Source organism: Oncorhynchus kisutch, linkage group LG13 (assembly GCF_002021735.2).
Source record: "Oncorhynchus kisutch isolate 150728-3 linkage group LG13, Okis_V2, whole genome shotgun sequence".
NCBI classification, from domain to species: Eukaryota; Metazoa; Chordata; class Actinopteri; order Salmoniformes; family Salmonidae; genus Oncorhynchus; species Oncorhynchus kisutch.
Window position 1 is genome coordinate 47,904,583 of NC_034186.2, and position 26,535 is coordinate 47,931,117.

Genomic DNA, 26,535 nt, shown 5'->3' on the forward strand with positions numbered 1-26,535 from the left:
ACCATCCAGGGTGGTGATGCTAGTCGGGCGTGTGGGTGCAGGCAGCGAACGGTTGAAAAGCATGCATTTGGTTTTACTAGCGTTTAAGAGCAGTTGGAGGCCACGGAAGGAGTGTTGTATGGCGTTGATGCTCGTTTGGAGGTTAGATAGCACAGTGTCCAAGTACGGGCCGGAAGTATACATAATGGTGTCGTCTGCATAGAGGTGGATCAGGGAATCGCCCGCAGCAAGAGCAACATCATTGATATATACAGAGAAAAGAGTCGGCCCGAGAATTTAACCCTGAGGCACCCCCATAGAGACTACCAGAGGACCGGACAGCATGCCCTCCGATTTGACACACTGAACTCTGTCTGCAAAGTAGTTGGTGAACCAGGCAAGGCAGTCATCAGAAAAACCGAGGCTACTGAGTCTGCCGATAAGAATATGGTGATTTACAGAGTCGAAAGCCTTGGCAAGGTCGATGAAGACGGCTGCACAGTACTGTCTTTTATCGATGGTGGTTATGATATCGTTTAGTACCTTGAGCGTGGCTGAGGTGCACCCGTGACCGGCTCGGAAACCAGATTGCACAGCGGAGAAGGTACGGTGGGATTCGAGATGGTCAGTGACCTGTTTGTTGACTAGGCTTTCGAAGACCTTAGATAGGCAGGGCAGGATGGATATAGGTCTGTAACAGTTTGGGTCCAGGGTGTCTCCCCCTTTGAAGAGGGGGATGACTGCGGCAGCTTTCCAATCCTTGGGGATCTCAGACGATATGAAAGAGAGGTTGAACAGGCTGGTAATAGGGGTTGCGACAATGTTGTGTTATAAGGTGGGATTAAAATTGATTTAATTGTCATTTTCTAACAACAGTCTACACATAATATTCTGTAATGTCAAAGTAGAAGAAAAATTCTAAAATTTGTAAAAAGAAAGAGAAATGAAACACTAATATATATGTAAACATGTGTTTGAATCACCTTTGGCAGTGATTACAGCTATGAGTGCTTCTGGTAAGTCTCTAAGAGCTTTGCACACCTTTGCACAACAATATTTGTTTAAAAAAAAGGTTTAATTCTTCATGCTCTGTCAAGTTGGTTGTTGATCATTGCTAGACAGCCATTTTCAAGTCTTGCCATAGATTTTCAAGCTGATTTAAGTCAAAACTGTACTAGGCCACTCAGGAGCATTCAATGTCATCTTGGTAAACTACTACAATGTATATTTGGCATTGTGTTTTAGGTTATTGCCCTGCTGAAAGGTGAATTTGTCTCCCAGTGTCTGTTGGAAAGCAGACTGAACCAGGTTTTCCTATGCTTAGCTCTATTCCATTTATTTTTATCCTAAAAAACAATACCGAAACTAATTTCACACGTATAACAACAGATTAAATAAACAAAGTATGATGGGGGGGAAAGGGGGAGAATGTTTGAGGTGGTGAGAGTGGGAAAGCGAATGATTCATCATTATGTAATCACCGATTGTGAATGAAGAACAGGGCCATTTTATTGTATTGGTGTATTCTAATTATAATCTCAAAATGGTATGTACCCTGTATCAGTCCACTAAATCCAAGCAGTCTGCTCTGGCCTACTTGCCGTACACAGTGAGAGAGTGCAAAATGTACAATGACAAGAAGACCAAGACGAATGGATGAACAGGAATGAAAACAACTCAGATGGTGGGGAAGAAATTAAAAATGAGGATTATTCTACTGATTCTGAACCTACAACTGAGACCTAAGTGCAAAAAAGCCAGAACGGTAAGCATTGAGCAGGGGCCACCACCAAACGAAACAGTGACAGGAGAGTGGAAGGGACGGCACCGTATGGATCCGATAGAACAAACCGGTGCTAATGCTACAAAATGTCATCACCGAGAGAGCAGGCCCTACATCTCGAAACAGTGACAGGAGAGTGGAAGGGACGGCACCGTATGGATCCGATAGAACAAACCGGTGCTAATGCTACAAAATGTCATCACTGAGAGAGCAGGCCCTACATCTCGAACAAAAAACAACGTCAGCAACGCACTCACCAGCTTTTGTTGTTTATGTGACATGGACATCAGGGACTGTACTGTGGATGAGTCGCACAGGGAGCAAGGAGATACTGCCTGTTGATGAGATGGAAGCATTCATGTCAATCCTGTATGTCCGTAGAGCATTTGGTGGAAAGAGCATGTATATGGAGAGCTTCTGGTCAGACATGTAAGGGATTCCTTTCTTTTTTTCTTTTTTTTGTGTGAATTTTACTCCCCTTTTCTCTCCCCAATTTCGTGATATCCAATTGTTAGTAGCTACTATCTTGTCTCATCGCTATAACTCCCATACGGGCTCAGGAGAGACGAAGGTCGAAAGTCATGTGTCCTCTGAAACAAAACCCAACCAAGCCACACTGCTTCTTAACACAGCACGCATTCAACCCGGAAGCCAGCCGCACCAATGTGTCGGAGGAAACACCGTGCACCTGGCAACCTTGGTTAGCGTGCACTGCGCCCGGCCCGCCACAGGAGTCGCTGGTGCGTGATGAGACAAGGATATCCCTACCGGCCAAACCCTCCCTAACCCGGACGATGCTAGGCCAATTGTGCGTCGCCCCACGGACCTCTCGGTCGCGGCCGGTTGTGACAGCGCCTGGGCGCGAACCCAGAGTCTCTGATGGCACAGCTGGCGCCACAGACGATGCAATCTCCACAAACGATGCAATCTCAACCACACTGCACAATGCCCTAACCCATCTGGACAAGAGGAATACCTATGTGAGAATGCTGTTCATCGACTACAGCTCGGCATTCAACACCATAGTACCCTCCAAGCTCGTCACCAAGCTCGAGACCCTGGGTCTCGACCCCGCCCTGTGCAACTGGGTACTGGACTTCCTGACGGGCCGCCCCCAGGTGGTGAGGGTAGGCAACAACATCTCCTCCCCGCTGATCCTCAACACTGGGGCCCCACAAGGGTGCGTTCTGAGCCCTCTCCTGTACTCCCTGTTCACCCACGACTGCGTGGCCACGCACGCCTCCAACTCAATCATCAAGTTTGCGGACGACACAACAGTGGTAGGCTTGATTACCAACAACGACGAGACGGCCTACAGGGAGGAGGTGAGGGCCCTCGGAGTGTGGTGTCAGGAAAATAACCTCACACTCAACGTCAACAAAACTAAGGAGATGATTGTGGACTTCAGGAAACAGCCGAGGGAACACCCCCCCATCCACATCGATGGAACAGTAGTGGAGAGGGTAGCAAGTTTTAAGTTCCTCGGCATACACATCACAGACAAACTGAATTGGTCCACTCACACAGACAGCATCGTGAAGAAGGCGCAGCAGCGCCTCTTCAACCTCAGGAGGCTGAAGAAATTCGGCTTGTCACCAAAAGCACTCACAAACTTCTACAGATGCAAAATCGAGAGCATCCTGGCGGGCTGTATCACCGCCTGGTACGGCAACTGCACCGCCCTCAACCGTAAGGCTCTCCAGAGGGTAGTGAGGTCTGCACAACGCATCACCGGGGGCAAACTACCTGCCCTCCAGGACACCTACACCACCCGATGCTACAGGAAGGCCATAAAGATCATCAAGGACATCAACCACCCGAGCCACTGCCTGTTCACCCCGCTGTCATCCAGAAGGCGAGGTCAGTACAGGTGCATCAAAGCTGGGACCGAGAGACTGAAAAACAGCTTCTATCTCAAGGCCATCAGACTGTTAAACAGCCACCACTAACATTGAGGGGCTGCTGCCAACACACTGTCAATGACACTGACTCAACTCCAGCCACTTTAATAATGGGAATTGATGGGAAATGATGTAAATATATCACTAGCCACTTTAAACAATGCTACCTTATATAATGTTACTTACCCTACATTATTCATCTCATATGCATACGTATATACTGTACTCTATATCATCGACTGCATCCTTATGTAATACATGTATCACCAGCCACTTTAACTATGCCACTTTGTTTACATACTCATCTCATATGTATATACTGTACTCGATATCATCTACTGTATCTTGCCTATGCTGCTCTGTACCATCACTCATTCATATATCCTTATGTACATATTCTTTATCCCCTTACACTGTGTATAAGACAGTAGTTTTTTGGAATTGTTAGTTAGATTACTTGTTCGTTATTACTGCATTGTCGGAACTAGAAGCACAAGCATTTCGCTACACTCGCACTACATCTGCTAACCATGTGTATGTGACAAATAAAATTTTATTTGATTTGATTTAGTACAGCGCCCTTAACCACTGCGCCACACGGGAGGCTCATCTCCTTTGTTTTGTTGACTTTGAGTGAGAGGTTATTTTCCTGGCATCACACTCCCAGAGCCCTTACCTCCTCCCTGTAGGCTGTCTCATCATTGTTGGTGATCAAGCCCACTACTGTTGTGTTGTCTGCAAACTTGATGATTGAGTTGGAGGCGTGCTTGGCCACGCAGTCATGGGTGAACAGTGAGTACAGGTGGGGGCTGAGCACGCAACCTTGTGGGGTCCCAGTGTTGAGGATCAGCAAATTGGGGGTGTTGTTTCCTACCTTCACCACCTGGGGGTCAGGAAGTCCAGGTCCCAATTGCACAGGGCAAGGTTCAGACCCAGGGCCTCGAGCATTAATGATGAGCTTGGAGAGTACTATGGTGTTGAATGCTGAGCTATAGTCAATGAACAGCATTCTTACACAGGTATTCCTCTTATCCAGATGGGATAGGGCAGTGTGCAGTGTGATGACGATTGCATCGTCTGTGGATCTATTGGGGCGGTAAGCAAATTGAAGTGGGTCTAGGGTGACAGGTAAGGTGCAAGAGATATAATCCTTGACTAGTCTCTCAAAGCACTTCGTGATGACAAAACTGAGTGCTACAGGGTGATAGTATAACTAGGATCTTCTGTATATAACATGTGTTGTTTTTGCTATGAGAAAATAATCCTAATGTTCTCTACTTTACTCTGCTCCATAGGGTGGTGTGGATGTTTTGGATCAGATGGCACGGCTTTACTCTGTGAAAGGAGGCACCTGCCGCTGGCCTGTTGCTTTGTTTTACAACATGCTTGATTTGGCTGCAATCAAAGCAAACGTGTTGTTCAAGAAATGCATGAACTACACCCTTGCCCATTAGAGACTTCCTCATGAGTCTGACATACGGGTTACGTGAGAGACATATTAGGGCCAAGGCAGCAGCAAAGATTCCACGCAAGCCTTTGCGCGAGCCAAATTGTGCACTGCTCCCGAGGAGGAGACAGTGCCAGGTGGCCAAATGCACAAAAAACCAAACCCAAGACACCAGTGTCACCTGCAAGCGAATTGTTTTGTGGGAAGTGTGTTAAGCAAGTGAAAGTGGCTAAGATTTGTATCAACTGTTAGGACAAGGAGTAACCGTTAAATTAAATCCAACTGAAGCCATTATGTGAAAAACGCACACCATGTAAGCACGAGCTGACAATAATTGACTGCTGTCATATCGACACTTACAGTATATTCATTATAATTCCATTATTGCTTTTGTGCTGATTTGCTTTTGCTTCTGATTGCTTTTGTGCTGTATCAAGCACACTTAGTGCTTATAATGATGTTTAGGTCACTGTTTTCATCATTTGACCACAGATTTTGCTGACAGTGCATCTTTGTAGTTGGAGTATAAAAAAAAAAATTTGCGTTATAAAAATAAGCTGTTACCATGTTCCAAAACATATGGTTTCTGTTTCATAGTTGAATCAAAGGCACTCCACTAATAAAATGGATTGAACAGTTGATTTTATTTTATTTTACATATATCCTACAGCAACAAACTAATTTTAAATTAAAGAAAGAAAGAAATGGTATCCTAACGCTACCTACTGCATAATACCTGACACCTTCATGAACACAACCAAATTATTATTTTAGCAATAGCATATATGAAATGTATAAATTACACTGTCAGAATGTGCCTTCACCGTGCTCTGCCACTTTAAGAGCGCGTCAGCAGTCAGAAAGGAGAAAATAAAGACAGCACTTCCGGCTCTCTGTGGGGAGTAGCTCTTGGTTGGCGTGGCAGTTTGATAGTGTGTGCAATGCTGCAGAAGTCTTGTTATTTTCAGTGTGCTTAGGTTGTAAAGTGTTTAATTCGATCATCGGTGTTACCGCTCTAGGTCGTGGTTGTTATATTTTGGGACCGCACCGGTTATTGATCGCATGGATTAGTAGCAACATTGTTGCAAATCCTCTAATGTTGATGACTAGGTTCTTTCTTGTAAATTGTTTATATGAAGTTGCTGTTAAATAGCTCTGCCATTTATTATTGTATGAGGTATTTTTGGTTGGGTTCCCCTGTGCTGTGACGTGTTTTATATGGTGTGTCTTGTCTTTTCTCTCCACTGGCTCCACTGGAAGAGGTGTCTCTGTGCTCACTGGACAAATGGAACAACAATGGACACACACCAACCATAGTTTGACAATGCAGGAGAATGCCATTCACAGTGAAAGTGTGGAGGCTCATCAGAAAGATGCGCAGCTGAGGTTGGCTCACCTCCTCCGTCAAAGGAAAACCAACAACAAACTGTTCAGAGACAGAAATATTTACAAGATTCTCTGAAGCAGGATGTTCAAGGGAAAATGCAAAGTTTCAAAACATTCATAGAAACTAACCATCATCTAGTCATAACTTATCTTGAGGAGGAACAAGAAAAGAGAGCAGAGGAGTCAGCCTCTGTTGTGAAGGGAGTGTGTTATCATCTCAAATAAGTTATGGAGGACATGAAGAACTCTCTCACAGGGAAACTACGATTTTTGATTGAACAGACTCAAAAGGAGACCTTATAATTAGATGGAAAAAGCACAGGCCACAGATCTTCAACAGGAGGAGCTGCACCATGAGCTAATGCAGTGCTTTTCCCTTGTGGACAAATCATCTGCACCTCCCTCTGGGTTTACCTCTGCCATTAAGGGAATAGGAACAGGTAGCACTACAAACCCCCTTTTGAAGATACTGTTAAACAGAACTCACATTTCCCAAAGACCACTTTCCACTGTCATGCCTCCTCTGGAGAGCTCTCTCTCTATCAAACTACTTTTACCCACTTTTGGCAGCCCAGAAGAGGATGTTGAGCCACTGTCTCCCACCAGTGTAATGATTTCCTTTCTATCCGGCCCCTTACTGACTGTTCTCCATGGTACAGCAAGAGACTGGTGGGAGATTTTTATTATTATTATAATATTTTTTTTTACCTTTATTTAACCAGGCAAGTCAGTTAAGAACACATTCTTATTTTCAATGACGGCCTGGGAACAGTGGGTTAACTGCCTGTTCAGGGGCAGAACGACAGATTTGTACCTTGTCAGCTCGGGGATTCAAACTCGCAACCTTCCGGTTACTAGTCCAACGCTCTAACCATTATGCTGCTACCCTGCCGCCCCAGATTGAAGGAGTACAAACCAGCAGGGGAGACAAAGGCAGTCTAATGGCTGGCGGGATCCATTGCCGCTGTTCAGATCCAAATTACTGAAGATGGATGCCCCTGCCAGAGATTCCAGTATGTCATTGATGTTCAGTAGAGGGTAGGCATAATTTTCTGTTAGTGCATCCGGCTTCCTGTAGTCTACACAGAATCGATATCCACCATCTTTCTTTGGAATCAGGACAACCGGAGAAGCCTATCTGAATAAAAGAAGGTTCCATAACTCCATTCTCCAACATGCTTTTGAGCTGTTCATTGAGATTTGCCAGTTTGGCGGGGGACAGCCTGTAGGGATGCTGTTTAATGGGGACTTGGTATAGATTTTGTGTTTGAAGACAGTTGTACGGCCGGGTGTAAGAGTACAGACCTCACTGTTCATCTCCAACATCTGGGAGAGCTGCCACCTCTTGTCCTCCGACAGACATGCCTGTTCCACTGCTTGTTTGATGTAGAAATCAGGGGGGACGGCTGTAATCAGGGTGATAGCGTGGTTCTCTGGCTTCACTGGTGGAACGTTTTTGTCTTTTCTTTGTATTTTCTTTGTCATTGTCTTTGTCTTGACCTAGCCAGGATTCTGAATAAGGTAGCAGGCTCCACCCTGAAATCAGTATTTCCAGATTGAAATGAAGGATTCCGGGAATGGTCAGAACTCAGCCGATAGGATGGTTCGGACATCGAGATGGTCAGTCCACTGAAGAACATGAAGTCCAAGGACTACAGCAAATGCAAGGCTCGGATCTGCAAGTATAGCCACAGGAAGGTTAATAATCTCATCGTGCAGCTGTATTGTCATATCAATCCAGCCCAAGGGAGTGGTAGGTTCTCCATTGGCCAAGTACAATGGTCCTTCCTCCCAGGTTCTAAGCTCCTCGTGATGTAATGTCATGTTTCGCCACAGGGGCTCTTGCATCAGGGTGGAAGTCGATTATGGCCTTCCCTCTCCAGTTCCTAACAGTCAGAGGAACCAATAGTTGTTGCGGAATAGGAATAAGACAGATAGTTGTGCTGTCTGAAGGCTTCATGGTGGGCATTAAGGCCGACCCAATTGTATGCAAACCACCATGCCTGTCTAGACTGTCAGTCTTCTGACCTTTTCCTGAATCCTAACGCTGGCCATAGAGGAGGCAAGAACCTGTAGGATGTTGGACTATACACCTCCAGCACATCACTGGTCTTTTGTCTTGGATCTTGGGCACAAACGGCTGAGACGTTTTAGCCCCAGGAGAGTTATTGGGTTACCGGGATGAGGGAACAAAGTTTTGAGTTTGGAGGTGGTGCTTCCAGTCCTTCTCAAACTGAGTCCAAGATGCACCAGATCATCCACATTCTGCACACATTCCCGAAGTTGACTGGCAAGGCGGGGAACCATGTTTTTAAGAATAAGTTTGACCATCTCCTGCTCAGTAATGTCAGTCTTCCATTTCCTACATAGAACTCAATAGGAGAAGGCAAAGTCCCGTATTGGCTCTGCTTCACCCTGGACTCTGTTACAAACCAGTTCCGCCAGTTCATCCTCATAGTCCTCTGAGAGGAAGGCTGAGAGAAATGTATATTTTTAACTCCTCCCAGGTTGACACATGTTCACGGGCTATGTTCACGGGGTGGCAGGGTAGCCTAGTGGTTAGAGCGTGTGACTAGTAACCGGAAGGTTGCGAGTTCAAACCCCCGAGCTGACAAGGTACAAATCTGTCGTTCTCCACAGTCCTGTCTTGGAGCTCTACAGACAATTCCTTTGACCTCATGGCTTGTTTTTTGCTCAGACATGCACTGTCAACTGTGGGACCTAATATAGACAGGTGTGTGCCTTTTCCAAATCATGTCCAACCAATTGAATTTACCACAGGTGGACTCCAATCAAGTTGTCGAAAACTCTCAAGGATGATCAATGGTGAGCTCAATTTCGAGTCTCATAGCAAAGGGTCTAAATACTTATGTAAATAAGGTATTTCTGTGCCCCAAAAAACTAACTGTTTCGGCAACATTTGAAGTCATGGACAAACCTGTGGTACCATCCAGCCGTACCCAGGAAGCACTGAACAGCCTTGAGGGATGTGGGAATTGGGAATTCCTGCACTGCTGCTTCTTTGGCTGGATCTGCATGGATACCTTCAGCATTAACCACATGACCAAGGAACTTGAGTTCTGGCAAACAGAAATTACACTTCTTCAAGTTCAGGGTCATACCTGCAGCATTTAGTCTGTTGAAGACGGACTGTATGTCTTGCAAATGATCCGTGACAGAGGAGGAGTAGATTTTTTATTTTATTTTTCCTTTATTTAACTAGGCAAGTCAGTTAAGAACAAATTCTTATTTTCAATGATGGCCTAGGAACAGTTACTAGTCCAACGCTCTAACCACTAGGCTACGCTGCCGCCCCAACCTAACAATTCCAAAACTACTACCTTATACACACAAGTGTAAAGGGATAAAGAATATGTACATAAAGATATATGAATGAGGATCGAGGCAAAGATGAACAAAGATGAACAAAGCAAAGTACAGGTAACCATGATGTAAACCTGCAACGGAGCACTCAGGACCTCAGACTGGGGTGAAGGTTCACCTTCCAACTGGACCATGATCCTAAGCACACAGCCAAAACAATGCAGGAGTGGCTTCAGGACAAGTCTCTTGAGTGACCCAGCCAAAGCTCGGACTTGAACCCGATTGAACATCTCTGGAGAGACCTGAAAATAGCTGTGCAACGACACTCCTCATCCAACCTGACAGAGCTTGAGAGGATCTGCAGAGAACTGAGTAAAGGGTCTGAATACTTATGTAAATGGGATATCAGTTTATTTATTTGCAAGCATTCCTAAAAACATTTTTTTGCTCTGTCATTATGGGGTATTGTGCCTAGATTGACGAGGGGATTTTTTTTTTTAAATCAATTTTAGAATAAGCCTGTAACCTAACAAAATGTGGAACAAGTCAAGGGCTCTGAATACTTTCCAAAGGTACTGTATGGGGTCTCCTATTGCCCTGGAATAGGTGGTCTTCACTAATATACCCCTTCAACAATGTAAACCATTTCTATTTGGTTCAAAATGTATAAACAATGAAACTGGGAATCAAAATGGCATGCCCATATTCCAATATTTCACAATAATACCTTGCGATCAGGAGGGTGGCCTTTTGCATCCCACCTAATGGTCCAAATGTGGAATCTGTACCTTTACCGATATCATGGACAGTAATGGTTTGAGAAAATTACAAGATTTGAAAGATCCATACACACGACCAGGCAACTCCTTTTTTCAGCTATGCTGACCTATTGAGTCCCTTGGGAAACCCAACTACCGAACCATCCAATGATAGGATTTATAAATAAATTATTTGGGCTGCCGAAAGGACTGATCTTTATACTATATAAACAAGTTTTGGAAAGCTCATATTCTGAGCTAGCCTTTAAAAAAGAATGGTCCACAGATTTAACTGAATCCGAACAACCCTTTAACTGGAACAGAATATAGTAAAATCCCATAATCGAAACCATCAATTTAGACATTTTAAGTTTGTTTACAGGGCTAAATGTTTTAAATACAGATCTATTTTTTATTATGTTGATGTCACAAATGAATCATCTGTACATTTCTTCAGAAAAAATGTAGTTATTCGTTACACAGTACTACTTATTTCTCTGAGAGTGAGACAGATATATAGCATTTAGCAAAAAACATGGTTATTTGTCTCTCTGAAATGAAACCATCAAGTGACAGATTTTAAACAAATACCATGTCTGTCATTCAACAACCCCCATGCCCTGATTTAGATAGTGAAAAAACAAACCAATCTCTTTCATAATTTCTTTAAAACAATAAAATCTATTTTAGCAGCATTTCTGAAAATGGATATATAGCATCTTGGAATGAAACTTCACTCATTTTTTCTAATTTCTTTATGCATTTAATGTATAAAATACATTTATTAGCATCTCTTAAAAGTTGGTGTGAGAGACTTGTTTTATGGGTCACATCAACAACAATGCTGTTTTAGAGGAGTTAAGGGGGAGGGAGAGGAGAGAACTAACAGCAGCAGCTCCTGTATTAAAAATGAAGAACATTCATTACTGGCTACTGAGGAAAACGTAAAGCAATAGAGCAATACACATACAGCATACTACAGAAAAGTACTACAGGGCGTACGGTCTGTGGATAAGGTGTATAGTCAGTCATCGCAGTGATATCTCACATTCCATATGATATATTTATGAAATCTCTGAGTGATTCCTCATGATGCTGGCCCATGTTTACTCCAATGCTTCCCACAGTTGTGTCAAGTTGGCTTGATGTCCTTTGGGGAGTGGACCATTCTTGGTACAAAGGAGAAACTGTTTGAAAAACCCAGCAGTGTTGCAGTTCTTGACACAAGCCGGTGAGCCTGGCACCTACTACCATACCCCATTCAGAGACACTTAAATATTTTATCTTGCCCATTCACACTCTAAAATGGCACACATACACATTCCATGTCTCAATTGTCTCAAGGCTTAAAAATCCTTCTTTAACCTGTCTTCTCCAGTTCATGTACGCAGATTGAAATGGATTTAACAAGTGACATCAATAAGGGATCATAGCTTTTACCTGGATTCACCTGGTCAGTCTGTGATGGAAAGAGCAGGTGTCCTCAATGTTTCAACGTCCCAAGAACCCATATTTGTATCTAAAAGCATAATTGAGACATAATCTCATTCCATCTCAATAGGGCTGCCTGCCTAGCCTAGTCACTTCTGTAGTGCCTCGACAAAGCAGCCTAGCCTAGTCACTTCTGTAGTACCTCGACAAAGCAGCCTAGCCTAGTCACTTCTGTAGTGCTTCGACAAAGCAGCCTAGCCTAGTCACTTCTGTAGTGCCTCGACAAAGCAGCCTAGCCTAGTCACTTCTGTAGTGCCTCGACAAGGCAGCCTAGCCTAGTCACTTCTGTAGTGCCTCGAAAAAGCAGCCTAGCCTAGTCACTTCTGTAGTGCCTCGACAAAGCAGCCTAGCCTAGTCACTTCTGTAGTGCATCAACAAAGCAGCCTAGCCTAGTCACTTCTGTAGTGCCTCACAAAGCAGCCTAGCCTAGTCACTTCTGTAGTGCCTCGACAAAGCAGCCTAGCCTAGTCACTTCTGTAGTGCCCCGACAAAGCAGCCTAGCCTAGTCACTTCTGTAGTGCCTCGACAAAGCATCACAATAAGAAGCAACATAGAATCTGAATCACAAATGGCACCTTCCCAAAATAGTCCACTACTTTTGACCTGAACCTTAGAGAGAGAACTGAGGGAGAAAGTGGGAGAAAGATACCGAAAGATAAAACAGGGGAATACAGAGAAAGAGCATTAGAGAGAATATGGGTGGATGGACAAAAAGACAGCCACAGTACTGGGGACAGGGAGAAAAACACTGACAGTCAGACAGGGTTAAAATTCCATATAGACTCTGGGGAGGACCGTCAAAATAGTGGGTCTGGATTTGAAATGATTAGGGGGATGCCCACATTCCCATTCTAATGCTTATGATGGTGTACTGATTCGTTATGGAAGGGAACCCCTGTCAATTAAACCCTGTAGATTGAGACAACACACTGAGAAAACAGAGGCTATAGAGATGTACAAAGAGACAAAAGGGAGAGTGGAAGATAGAAAAAGACGCATGCGCAACCCGTGCACACACTTTTCTTTCCCTTACATGCTGACCCCACAGAGTGAGTGCGCCATCGCGCATGTTGATTTTTTTCCACCCACACCACATGATCAGGACATGCAGGTTGAAATATCAAAACGAACTCTGAACCAAATATATTAATTTGGGGACAGGTCGAAAAGCATTAAACATTTATGGCAATTTAGCTAGCTAGCTGTTGCTAGCTAATTTGTCCTGGGATATAAACATTGTGTTGTTATTTTACCACCACCGACTGGACTGTGAACATCAGTTCCTCTTTCAATCTTTCAATCAGACATGGGTACATGCTCCTAAAATCCAATGAGGAGATGGGAGAGGCGCTACTTGCAGTGCGTCAAGTGTCACAAATAGAACCAAGTTCTATTTTAGCGCATGGCTAAGCAGACGGTTGTTGATGCGCGTGAGCAGTGTGGGCGCAACGCGGGCGGTGTGGTCAGCATGTTAGGGCGCCTTTTTAGTCATTCAGTTCCTCTTATGTTTGTTGTGTAGTAAATCTTTTTATTTATTTTTTCCTGTAAAAGCACATTGTGTTGCATTCCATGTCTGAAAAGTATAAATAAGCTGTATAAATAAAGCTTGATTTGATTTGATCTGATGTGAAAGAAATCCACAGTAGCTGTACCCACAACCAAAACAAAGATGGCCACCTAGCCATTATCCCCCACCCCCAATCCATCAATCAAACCCCTCTTTCTTACCATCTGTATGGGCCTCTTGCGGAGGTCACGCTCTGTGACCAGCCTCTCCTGGTCTGTGATGTAGAGGCCCTTCTGAGCCAGGGCCTGGATGACATCATCGTGGCCAACCAGGGGCTTGGCGGCGTCATTCTTCAGGATGAGGCTCCCGGCTCTACAGTAGAGATCAGCAGACAGCAGCAGGTTGGCCACTGGAGGCTTCAGGTGCTCCTGATCATACTGGTCTGTGTAGAAGGGCTCCTTCAGGTCGGCCGGCACACTGTCTGCATAGGAGAGAGAGGGAGAACGGTTCAAAACGATGAATATGAATACGCAGTTTGTACCAAAGTCAATTTTAATTCATTAACACTTAACATTATGTGAGAGAGAAAGTAAGGAATGATAGAGGGGAGGAGCTTCAGTTTAAAAGCATGCAGGCCTAAACACAGTGGAAGGTCAGCCTACACCACCTCATATTACCTCCTACTGCATTTTTGTCACATTCCTGATATGATGAGAATCAATCAATTTGTGAATCTAGAAGATCAGTACGTTTGAAGGGTTATTTGAAGGTTTGATATTTCACTACATGACTGATGGTAACTCAGTGTTTAACTCTGGCAAGTCTACTTCATTCTTTCCTCATCCAAAGACATGGGCGTGATCTCCATAGGATGGAGCACACGGTGCGTTACCATGGAAACTACAGTAGGAGAGGAACCCGATCGATTCATGTGCACTCCATATCTCTCTAGCTCCCAGGGAGCTTCCCTCAGTCTGCTTTATCAAAGAGAGAGAGACGGATAACATAAGAGAGTGTGTGCGCATTTGTGGGGGCGGGCACACACGAGCTGACAGATTCGAGTGGGCCTGATTTCAATAATTCAGCTCCTTATTGTCAGACTTACAGGGTGTTGAGAAAATGGGGAAGGTATAAAAACCAGAGAGACTGAGATTGCTCAAACAGCTACGAAAATAACCAGATTTTCACACCGCTCAAGTGGCTGCACATTAGAACAAACAAAGTGTGGTTAAAAGGAGATTGACCCCCACCCTGTAATGCTACATGGGGTAACGCTCCCACACACACAGACACATGCATACACACACACAGACCGATCTCCGGATATGCAACACACCCATATCAGAAGTGTGTAAAGCCACGGTGACAGAGGCTTTCGCAGCTTCACACTGCTCATCCCACCCTCACACCACTCAGCGAATCATTTCAGACAGGCCAAGTCAGCAGCTAATAACAGAAACACGTTATCTGATCAGAGACAAGGTCACCAAAGGGTCCTAGAGGTATAAATGTCTATTAACTGCAGATCTAGGATCAGATTACCCTATCAATAATCCTCACCTAAACCATTATGTGGATGAAGAATACATCTGAACTGGTATCAGTGGTTACATTTGGGGCAACTTTGACCTACGCCTTGAGGAGAACGCAACTGAACAAAGGAATAATTGGAGGAATGGTGGGCGTGGCTCCGACAGAGGTGAGGACAGGGCCATGTTCAGTACAAAAACGTTTTGGAACGTTGCAGATAGAAATGCTATGAATAGAGCCAACGTAATTCTTTATTCTAGATATCAGAGGCATTATTGTTGTTCTAGATAGCATATTTATGCTGAGCACACCCCAGGTTAGGTTTAGTGACGGGGCTAGAGCTCAATTACACAATAATGCACCCCTTGATCAAAGACTCTACATTGACAAGGGATAGCCTACTCCTCTCTCACTGGGCTTGCCCTTCAAAGAAGACCCAGATAAGATAGTAAACAGTAGCATTCACAAAGAGGCAAAGAAAAACACCAAAAGGAAATCCATACCTGTCAATAGGTCAATTTTAAGCAAGTCGGAATCAAGTATCAAGTCACTGAGGACGACTTCGAGTCGAGTCCCAAATCTAACAGGTTACGTTTAAGTCCTCAGGTCTCTCGCCTCTCTAACCTCGGTTGGTACAATGCAATTAGTGAGGAGGAGAACTGCCTTATTATGTTCCACACAGGTTACCATTGCAATCAAACCTCAGTACAACACCAAAATCTGAGAGAGAAAAAAATCCTATTCCAAACTCCAGATTAATTTCAATATGTGTGTGTGTGTTTGTGTGTGTGTGTTAATGTGTTTAATTGCTTATGTGCCTGAAAGTATTCTGAGCCTTGAGCAGTGTTCCCTGGGATCTGAAGACCAGCTCTGCCTCTCTACCTCTGGGAACGAAAGAGACCGTATTTATGGTATCATCCCATTTCATTCAGACCTAATTAAAAATACATGGAGGATCTGGTTAGAAGTTCATGTACTGTATTCTCTAATATTAGAGCAGCAAAACATAATCTGCTCACTGGCACTGCAGTAGAAAATTCTGTCTGCAGCTTGAATCAAATTGCATCACTCTTGGTCAGAACATTTGGGAAAACTAGTTAAAAGGATGTGTCACTAAAAATACATAATAAGGTTGTATATTAAGTGGTACATTCCTTTATGAGGAAATGTTTGACTGTTCTTTTATGCTAGATGTAGATCTTCAGATGTTGATCTTTATGAATACCAGCTAGATAATATTATCATTTGGTTAGTTAAAGACCCAGTGAAGTCCAAAACTAATTATATATAAATATATACACACACACACACTACATTCAAGTATGTGGACACCTGCACTTCGAACATCTCATTCCAAAATCATGGGGATTAATATGGAGTTGGTCCCCCCTTTGCTGCGATAACAGCCTCCACTCTTCTGGAAAGGCTTTCCACTATATGTTGGAACATTGCCGCGGTGACTTGCTTCCATTCAGCCACAAGAGCATTAGTGAGGTCGGGCACTGATGTTGGGTGATTAGGCCCAGCTCGCAGTCGGCATTCCAATTCACCCCAAAGGTGTTTGATGGGGTTGAGGTCAGGGCTCTGTTCAAGCCAGTCAAGTTCTTCCACACCGATCACAAAAAAAAAATTCTTATGGACCTCGCCTTCTGCACGGGGGCATTGTCATGCTGAAACAGGAAAAGGCTATCCCCAAACTGTTTCCACAAAATTGGAAGCACAGAATCGTCTAGAATGTAATTGTATGCTGTAGCGTTAAGATTTCCCTTCACTGGAACTAAGGGGACTAGCCCGAACCATGAAAAACAGCCCCAGACCATTATTCCTCCTCCACCAAACTTTACAGTTGGCACTATGCATTAGGGCAGGAAGTGTTCTACTAGCATCTGCCAAACCCAGATTCATCCGTCGGATTGCCAGATTGTGAAGCGTGATTCATCACTCCAGAGAACCTGTTTCCACTGCTCAAGAGTCCAATGGAGGAGAGTTTTACACCACTCCAGCCAACGCTTGGCATTGTGCATGGGAATCTTAGGCTTGTGTATGGCTGCTTGGTCATGGAATGCCATTTCATGAAGCTCCTGACGAAAAATGTGTGTGCTGATTTTGATTTATTGTGCTGATTTTGCTTCCAGAGGCAGTTTGTAACTCGGTAGTGAGTGTTGCAACTGAGGAAAGAGGATTTTTACACGCTACATGCTTCAGAACTCGGCAGTCCCGTTCTGTGAGCTTGTGTGGCTTACCACTTCATGGCTGAGCCGTTGTTGCTCCTAGACGTTTCCACTTCACAATAACACTTACAGTTGGCCGGGGCAGCTCTTTCAGGGCAGAAATTTGACGAACTGACTTGTTGGAAAGGTGGTGCCACATTGAAAGTCACTGAGATCTTCAGTAAGTCCATTCTACTGCCAATGTTTGTGTATGGAGATTGCACGGCTGTGTGCTCGATTTTACATATAGTTGAAGCCGGAAGTTTTGGGTAGCCTTCCACAAGCTTCCCACAATAAGTTGGGTGAATTTTGGCCCATTCCTCCTCTCAGAGCTGGTGTAACTGAGTCAGGTTTCTAGGCCTCCGTGCTCACACATGCTTTTTCAGTTCTACCCACAAATGTTCTATAGGATGAGGTCAGGGCTTTGTGATGGCCACTCCAATACCTTGACTTTGTTGTCCTTAAGACATACGATCTTTGTCCCCATGTGCAGTCGCAAACCGTAGTTTGGCTTTTTTATGGGGGTTTTGGAGCAGTGGCTTTTTCCTTGCTGAGTGGCCTTTCAGGTTATGTCGATATAGGACTCATTTGACTGTGGATATAGATACTTTTGTACCCGTTTCCTCCAGTATCTTCACAAGGTCCTTTGCTGTTGTTCTGGGATTGATTTGCACTTTCGCCCCAAAGTCTGACCCATATATTTACACCTGTTGTGACATATATTGTGTTATTTTATGGCTGGTTATGACACCTACATGATACTATCAAAACCCACATTTATTCAAATGTGTTTTTTCCCTGCCAAGAAGTTTCCTTTCATTTGAAAGTTTGTTTTTCTTAAATCCTTAAGTCATGTTTTTTTTCTATCATATTTTATAACTTGTAGAAAATGCACTTTCTGACACCACAAAGAAGCATTATGACCACCATATAAGCCAGATAGGCCTATCACGTACATGCCCTTAAGTCAGTCATCAGTCAAAAGAGCATTGGGGTAGGTGCATGTCTGACATCAATGTGTAAGCAATTACAATGATAATTGAATTTGGAACATTTCAGAAAATGTTATATAACATAAACATACTGTTGAGAAGTAGGCTATGGTGTAATGGAATGTTTTGCCTTGTGTGGTAGGTTTTGTGGGTGTTGACACTCTAATGTATCTGGGGCGGCAGGTAGCCTAGCGGTTAGAGCATTGTGGGCCAGTAACCGAAAGGTTGCTGGATCGACTCCCCGAGCTGACAAGGGAAAAATCTGTTGTTCTGCCCCTGAACAAGGCAGTTAATTGTAAATAAGAATTTGTTCTTATCTGACTTGCATAAATAAAGGTAACATTTTTTTTAATGTAAATGTTATATAAGAAGGTTTTGTGGGTTTTGACACTTATGTAGGAGTCAAAATCGGACATAAAATACCATAATATATCTCACAACAGGTATGTTGTGGGGTATATATGTATATATGTGTCATGACAGTGTTATGACCAGGTTATATCAGGTGTTATGACATTATGACATGGTTATGACAGTGTGTTACCAATTAGTTGTTATTTTCAACCAGTCTCAACATCAACAGTGATGAAGCGACTCCGGGATGCTGGCCTTCTAGGCAAAGTTGCAAAGAAAAAGCCATATCTCACTGGACAAACAAAGAAAAGATTATGATGGGCAAAAGAACACAGAGGAACTCTGCCCAGCACCCGGAGTCGCCTCTTCACTGTTGACGTTGAGACTGGTGTTTTGCGGATACTATTTAATAAAGCTGCCAGTTGAGGACTTGTGAGGCATCTGTTTCTCAAATTAGACACTCTAATGTACTTGTCCTCTTGCTCAGTTGTGCACCGGGACCTCCCACTCCTCTTTCTATTCTTTCTGTTCTGTGAAGGAAGTAGTACACAGCATTGTACGAGAACTTCAGTTTTTGTCAATTTCTCGCATGGAATAGCTTTCATTTCTCAGAACAAGAATAGAGTTGCAGAAGAAATTTCTTTGTCTTTGTTTCTGGCCATTTTGAGCATGTAATCGAACCCACAAATGCTGATGCTCCAGATACTCTAATTGAGGTAAAACAGTAAATCTGGTCATAGATTATGCATGTAGGAACTACACATTGAATCATCCAGCCTAAAACAGGAGGTTTAAATAAAATGTATTGTCACCAACGTACCAGAAGATGTCTTTAAAACACAATTATATAATTGTCTAGCATCAGTGAGCTGATGTGTACTGTACTACTTTGTTACCTCTATCGAAGTAATCTCTGCATCCGCTATATGCCCTTCAATTTAGTAAACAGTCGGCTTGAGTACACTGAGTACAGCACAATCCTGAGCCTCTGGCAAACTGCTGGCTATTACTAAAAACAAAACAAAACAAAACCAAGGATCAAAACAGCTCAAATAAGTATACGATAGGAATTACTTTTATATCAGAACATGTGCTGTTATAACTGCTTTCAAAAGTCAGGTATTGTCCCCTAGACTACCAGGCTTATAGCAATACCACATGCCTTGGAATGAAACTCAAGGTGCAGTAACTAAAATGCATCGCAAAGACCCCTAGGGCCACTTTCCCAGACACAGATTAAGCCTTGCCTAAAATGCACTTTCAGTGCAGAATCTCCTACTATTGAACATGCCTTTTAGTCCAGGGCTACTCTCAATTTGTGTCCGGGATACCAGCCCCTAAGCATTCTACAACTTGACCGGCTCAAAGCTACATTCCACATTATTGAGCTGGGCCTTGCCGCACAGATGAGTCAGAAGCTCTCTATTCTTTTCTTCAGTGACCATTGAGACTCAATGGTTTACAGCAACGGACTGGGGTGGAAAACATTTGGGCTGCGATGATTCACATCAGTCTGTCTGCCCCCCTAAAGATTGACAGAGGTTTGGGTTCTGGTTGGAGTTTATATAACAAATAACTTATTTGGGCATACCTCCACATTAATAAAACTGTTGTCTTTATTGAAGAACCTATTGGTCATCCAAACGTGACTCCTATTACTCTTCTAATACTTTGAACTATGTGAAACAGTACTATTTCATTACTATTATGTAATATGAGCCACATTTGCCAACTGTAAGCTTACTGATAACCATGGTACAGCAATAACCATGTGATAATGAATTTAACCCCATTATGCCCATCTAGATTTGATTTTATGGAGTGGGCCTGTCATACTCAGGGTCACAGCTTTCAAGCAAGGAGACATCCACAATCTGTTGAGATTGATGAGATCATTTGTGGCATCCCTTCACAACTTAATGTTTACAGTCCACTGCAACTGAACTAGATAGGAAATGATCATGCAACAGTTATTTTTCTTAGCATAGGTCTCTTTGGGAATTATGTATGTGTGTTTGTAATGGAAGGATATTCTCCTCTTGGGTATTCTAAATAAAGTGATTCAACATATATTTATATAAATACTACATACACATCCATTGTACAACAATGTACATACACATATTGTAATATACATACAATAATTGTACAGTAATAGATTGCAAGCTTGAATGGTCTGTGTGTTATGTTATGTATAGCTGAGCGATAATATCGCAGGGAAGAATAGCCAAATTGTTGACCAATGTGTTTGAAAAACAATTCAAAGGTAATTATTGACCAAATACATTTTTAAACCACCTACCTGTCACAAATGCTTTGGCCACTAGCCATGTGAGGCTACAGCAGATTTTTGCTCGTGAAAAATCATAATGATCAAAAGACTTTATTGCGGGAACAATAAAGGTATTTTTTAATTCCTTTGCGTCCGTCACTTCACCCATTATAACACCCTGAGTGTCAATACCAGCCGTCGGAAACCCAAAGGTTACTATGTAGCAATAGAAGTCGATGACATCCCACCAAAGGAATTTAATGCAGCAAACTTGACTTGATTTGCAGCCTTCAATGCCTACGTCAATTTACAATTCGTTGGAGGAGACATGGATAATTGACTGCAAGCCATCGGTAAGGTATCGTCTAACTCCTTTGAGTCAATATGAATCGTGGAAGCAGTGCCTCTCCTTGTATTTTTCATCCATACCGCTGCTACCATTTGAAATGGAGCTCGCTGAATAGCTGTCAACCAATTTCTGAATCTCAAAGAGAAATACGCATATTTTCTTCAGATAGAGAGGAAAAAACATTCCCATTATTCAGTCTTTGTTCTTTCACCTTCCTTTACATGTTCCCATTTGGATAGCTTTTTTTCTCCACTATTCAATCTCTGCTTTTCTTCGCTTGTTACGGTTTTCCTGCCGCACTGTGGCTATAAAAGAGCTGCACTATTGCGCGTGCGCATACCACCCAGCCACTTCTGCGCCACATGCAAAAGAGGAAAGCATGCCTTTACTACAGAGTGTAAATAAAACAGAATGTACGCATGCATAGTTTGAATTGTTTGGATAAAATGCTGTGTCTGCGTATATGTAGAATGTACCCCTGGAATATAACAATTTTAACTTTCAGCAATGAGATGGATTATTTAAGTGTGTCTTAGTCAGGAGTTATTCTCATAAATAGATGGTTCTCATAAATAGATGAATTTGCCTAACATTTTGTGGTAGGTTGGCTATGTAATGTCAGTTGCAAGTATACACAGTATACTTACCCTCTTGCATCACTCCTTTATTATAGGGATTTGTAGTCCTAATATTCACCATAGATAAGAGGCTTGTTGAATTCGACATTGACTAACTGAAATCATGTTTTTTTTTTAAAGCTACAAATCCAACATGCAGAAGCCTACTTGTTTCCTGTCATGAGAATATTTGGCCTGAACTACATTACCCAGGATGCACCTAACTGGAGACGTCATCAACATTAGTCTGCGTTCTGAGTTGGTGGAGAGTGGACAAGATACAGTACATCAGGTATTCCCAAACTGGGTTACCGCAATACCGTCGGGGGTACGCCAAATAAAAATGTGGTTCACATTAAAAAAAAATTAGACCAGGAAATTCTAGGGTTCATTTATTTTTATTTGTTCACATTTCAAACAGTCCATTTATATTTTCCAACGGGGCTATACATGTGGTTGAGTTTTTTTGTAGCCTGAGAAGCCTCGTTTCAATGCCAAAATTAAACCATCTAACTTAAACTCACCCCATTCCGTACAAATGTGCCCAACATTCAAACGAGGCTACAAAGAAAACTAATGGGACTCTAGCGACTGTGTTGACTTCAAAATCGGGGGTGTGAATTACGTTTCAATTTAAGCGTTGATCGACCTAGTAATGGCTCTATAGGATTGGAGAAAAGTTGAAAAAACGGACCCTCCGTTACATAGTGACGTGTCATGCCGTAACAACAGCAAGCATAAAGCAACTATTTCTGTCTTACAATCTTTCTCCACCAGGTGTAGCACTACTCTCATCCTTTAAAAACAAGAAATGGACAGTGACGGGGGTAAGGGGGGGGGGAGCTAGTCATTTTTTGCGTCATCATTGCATGCGATCATCATTCTCAAAGCTGCTGTTAACTTCTAAGATCACTTTAGCACCGCCCTAAAAACCCGATTCAACTGCGACACAAACCTTCAAATAGGTATGCAATGACACATTATATAAACTCTTTATAGTGTTTTATTTACATTTTAGATGCGATAAGGGGATAAGTTGGACAGATCGAGTGAAAAAAAACTATTTTCACACACAACATCTCTCCTTCTCACTATCACGCATTAGTTTTGCTTCCCCACCCGCCATTTTTAAAAAGACCCGACGGGGCTCATTGTCTTCTTGAATTATGCAGAAACGGACAGCGTTTAGGTCATGTAATTTATTCTCTTTGAAAGGGGAGAGATTGTGCTTTACAATGGTATTGACATTACAGTTGATCTGGAAGTATTATGTTTTTGGGGCGCTAAAATAAGGGCAATTGTACAGACCAAGGCAATGTACAAGTTTACGTTAGTGTTCAGCGAAATAACAACAAAATGTAAAATACAGGTAACCTAGTCAAATAATTAACAACCAATCACATTAACCGTTACTCTCTCGCAAGAATTCCACTAACGGTCTGTATGTAGCCAAAGGTAGCTGCTGCTCATTCCGTTTGCTCGAAAATTGATAGATAGTTGTTTTTTTTAAAGGTAAGGCCCGAGTCCATAGAGACACATGCCAGCTCTACTGGTAGAACTGCCACTACTAGCAGTCCTACACCTGCACCTGTTGATGACACAAATTGTTCTGCTTCCATGAGCACATCCAATGCTAGAATCAGTAATTCTGCATTTGTTGTTAGCCCAGCTAGCATGGACACTTGATAGTTGGGAATATGATGCAGCTGAAGAGCTACTGCCCCCTTACCCGAGAAAGCACCGAACAACAGACACGGACATTGGACCATCGAAGAGGTGCAAGTATGATGAGAACTACTTTGATTTGGAGTTCACTTATATTGGGAGTAGTGCCTTTCCTCAGCCACAGTGTGTTATATGTGCAAAAGTACAATCTCACAACAATCTCACAACTCGATTAAACCTTCACTCTTGTGCAGACATTTAGAAGCCACAGGAGTTTTTTGAGTGAGAATTAAGACGACTTTCAAGTAGTAAGACATGTATAAAAGCAACAGATACAATTAATAAGAACGGTCTAGAAGCATCTTATATGGTGAGCTAACGAGTGGCTAGGACAGGCAAGCCCCATATTATTGTGGAGGACTTAATTCTTCCTGCTTCCGTGGATATGGCAAGGATAATGCTGGGGGAAATGGCCCAAAAAACTCTACAGACAATGCCTTCATCAGACAACACTGTTTCATGACGCGTCAGTGACATGGCAGGAGATGTTTTGAAACAATTACTGCTTTGCATACAAGCCAGTAAATTCTATCCATTACAGATGGATTAGTCAACAAACGTGGCAGGCCTGGCACATCTCCTGATATACAGTTGAAGTCAGAAGTTTACATATACCTTAGCCAAAAACATTTAAACTCAGTTTTTCACAATTCCTGACATTTAATCATTTAATCCTATCCACCACTTTATTTTAAGAATGTGAAATGTCAGAATAATAGTAGAGAGAATTATTTATTTCAGCTTTTATTTATTTCATCACATTCCCAGTGGGTCAGAAGTTTGTATACACTCAATTATTATTTGGTAGCATTGCCTTTGGGTCAAACATTTTGGGTAGCCTTCCACAAGCTTCCCACAATAAGTTGGGTGAATTTTGGCCCATTCCTCCTGACAGAGCTGGTGTAATTGAGTCAGGTTTGTTGGCCTCCTTGCTCGCACACGCTTTTTCAGTTCTGCCCAGAAGTTTTCTATAGGATGAGGTCAGGGCTTTGTGATGGCCACTCCAATACCTTGACTTTGTTGTCCTTAAGCCGTTTTGCCACATCTTTGGAAGTATGCTTGGGGTCATTGTCTATTTGGCAAACCCATTTGCGACCAAGCTTTAACTGATGTCTTGAGATATTGCTTCAGTATATCCACATAATTTTCCTCCCTCATGAAGCCATCTATTTTGTGAAGTGCACCAGTCCCTCCTTCAGCAAAGCACCCCTACAACATGATGTCGCCTCCCCCGTGCTTCACGGTTGGGATGGTGTTCTTCGGCTTGCAAGCCTCCCTCTTTTTCCTCCAAACATAACGATGGTCATTATGGCCAAACAGTTCTATTTTTGTTTCACCAGATTCCGCCAAAAAGTACGATCTTTGTCCCCATGTGCAGTTGCAAACCGTAGTCTGGCTTTTTTTATGGCGGTTTTGGAGCTGAGGCTTCTTCCTTGCTGAGCGGCCTTTCAGGTTATGTCAACATAGGACTCGTTTGACTGTGGATATAGATACTTTTGTACCTGTTTCCTCCAGCATCTTCACAAGGTCCTTTGCTGTTGTTCTGGGATTGATTTGCACTTTTCGCACCAAAGTACGATCATCTCTAGGAGACAGAACGTATCTCCTTCCTGAGCGGTATGATGGCTGCGTGGTCCCATGGTGTTTATACTTGCGTACTATTGTTTGTACAGATGAACGTGGTACTTTCAGGCATTTGGAAATTGCCTCCAAGGATGAACCAGACTTGTGGAGGTCTACAATGGTTTTTCTGTGGTCTTGGCTGATTTCTTTTGATTTTCCCATGATGTCAAACAAAGAGGCACTGAGTTTGAAGGTAGGCCTTGAAATACATTCACAGGTACACCTCCAATTGACTCAAATGATGTCAATTAGCCTATCAAAAGCTTCTAAAGCCATGACATAATTTTCTGGAATTTTCCAAGCTGTTTAAAGGCACAGTCAACTTTGTTTATATAATCTTTTGACCCACTGGAATTGTGATACAATGAAATAATTTGTCTGTAAACAATTGCTGGAAAAATGACTTGTCATGCACAAAGTAGATGTCCTAACCGACTTGCCAAAACTATAGTTTGTTAACAAGAAATTTGTGGAGTGGTTGAAAAACAAGTTTGAACCTTTTTGGGAGGGGTGCAGCATTTTCACTTTTGGATGAATAGCGTGCCCAGAGTGAACTGCCTCCTACTCTGTCCCAGATGCTAATATATGCATATTATTATTAGTATTGGATAGAAAACACTGAAGTTTCTAAAACGGTTTGAAAGATGTCTGTGAGTATAACAGAACTCATATGGCAGGCGAAAACCTGAGAAAAATCCAACCAGAAAGTGGGACATCTGAGGTTTGTAGTTTTTCAAAGCTTGGCCTACCAAATACACATTGAGATATGGATAAGGATGCACTTCCTAGGGCTTCCACTAGACGTCACCCGTCTTTAGAAACTGGTTTGAGGATTCTACTATAAAGGAGGGGCTCATGAGACCTCTTTGAGTCCGTGGTCTGGTAGAGAGCCTTAGTCTCATGACGCGCGCTCCCGACAGAGTTACTTCACGTTCCAGTGCAAAGGAATTGTCCGGTTGGAACATTGTTGATGTTTTATGTTAAAAACATCCCAAAGATTGATTCCATACATCGTTTGACATGTTTCTATAGGACTGTAATGGAACCTTTCAAATTTTTGCTCTGGACGAAATGCTCGCGCCTCATGAAGATGGATTACTGGGCTGAACACGCTAACAACAAGTGGCTATTTGGACATAAATGATGGAACTTTATGGAACAAATCAGTCATTTTGTTTTGTTGAACTGGGATTCCTGGGAGTGCCTTCTGATGAAGATCATCAAAGGTATGTGAATACTTATGGTATTGTTTCTAACTTTGTTGATTCCAAACTGGCGGATATTCCT

At 42.8% G+C, this 26,535-nt stretch overlaps 1 protein-coding gene across 7 annotated transcripts in view; it reads right to left on the reverse strand.

Annotated features, from left to right (window-relative positions):
• LOC109902930 (calmodulin-regulated spectrin-associated protein 2) overlaps window positions 1-21,589 on the reverse strand; it is a 75,653-nt gene extending 54,064 nt beyond the window's left edge. For all 7 annotated transcript variants that reach the window (XM_031786444.1, XM_031786443.1, XM_031786440.1 and 4 more), the window contains exons 1-2: window positions 20,965-21,589; window positions 13,798-14,057 (exon numbers count right to left, since the gene is read on the reverse strand). In XM_031786444.1, the coding sequence (XP_031642304.1) occupies window positions 13,798-14,057; window positions 20,965-21,103 (399 nt within the window). In that variant the 5' untranslated portion in view covers window positions 21,104-21,589. The remainder of the gene's footprint in view (window positions 1-13,797; window positions 14,058-20,964) is intronic.
• Between the last annotated feature and the right edge of the window lie 4,946 nt (window positions 21,590-26,535).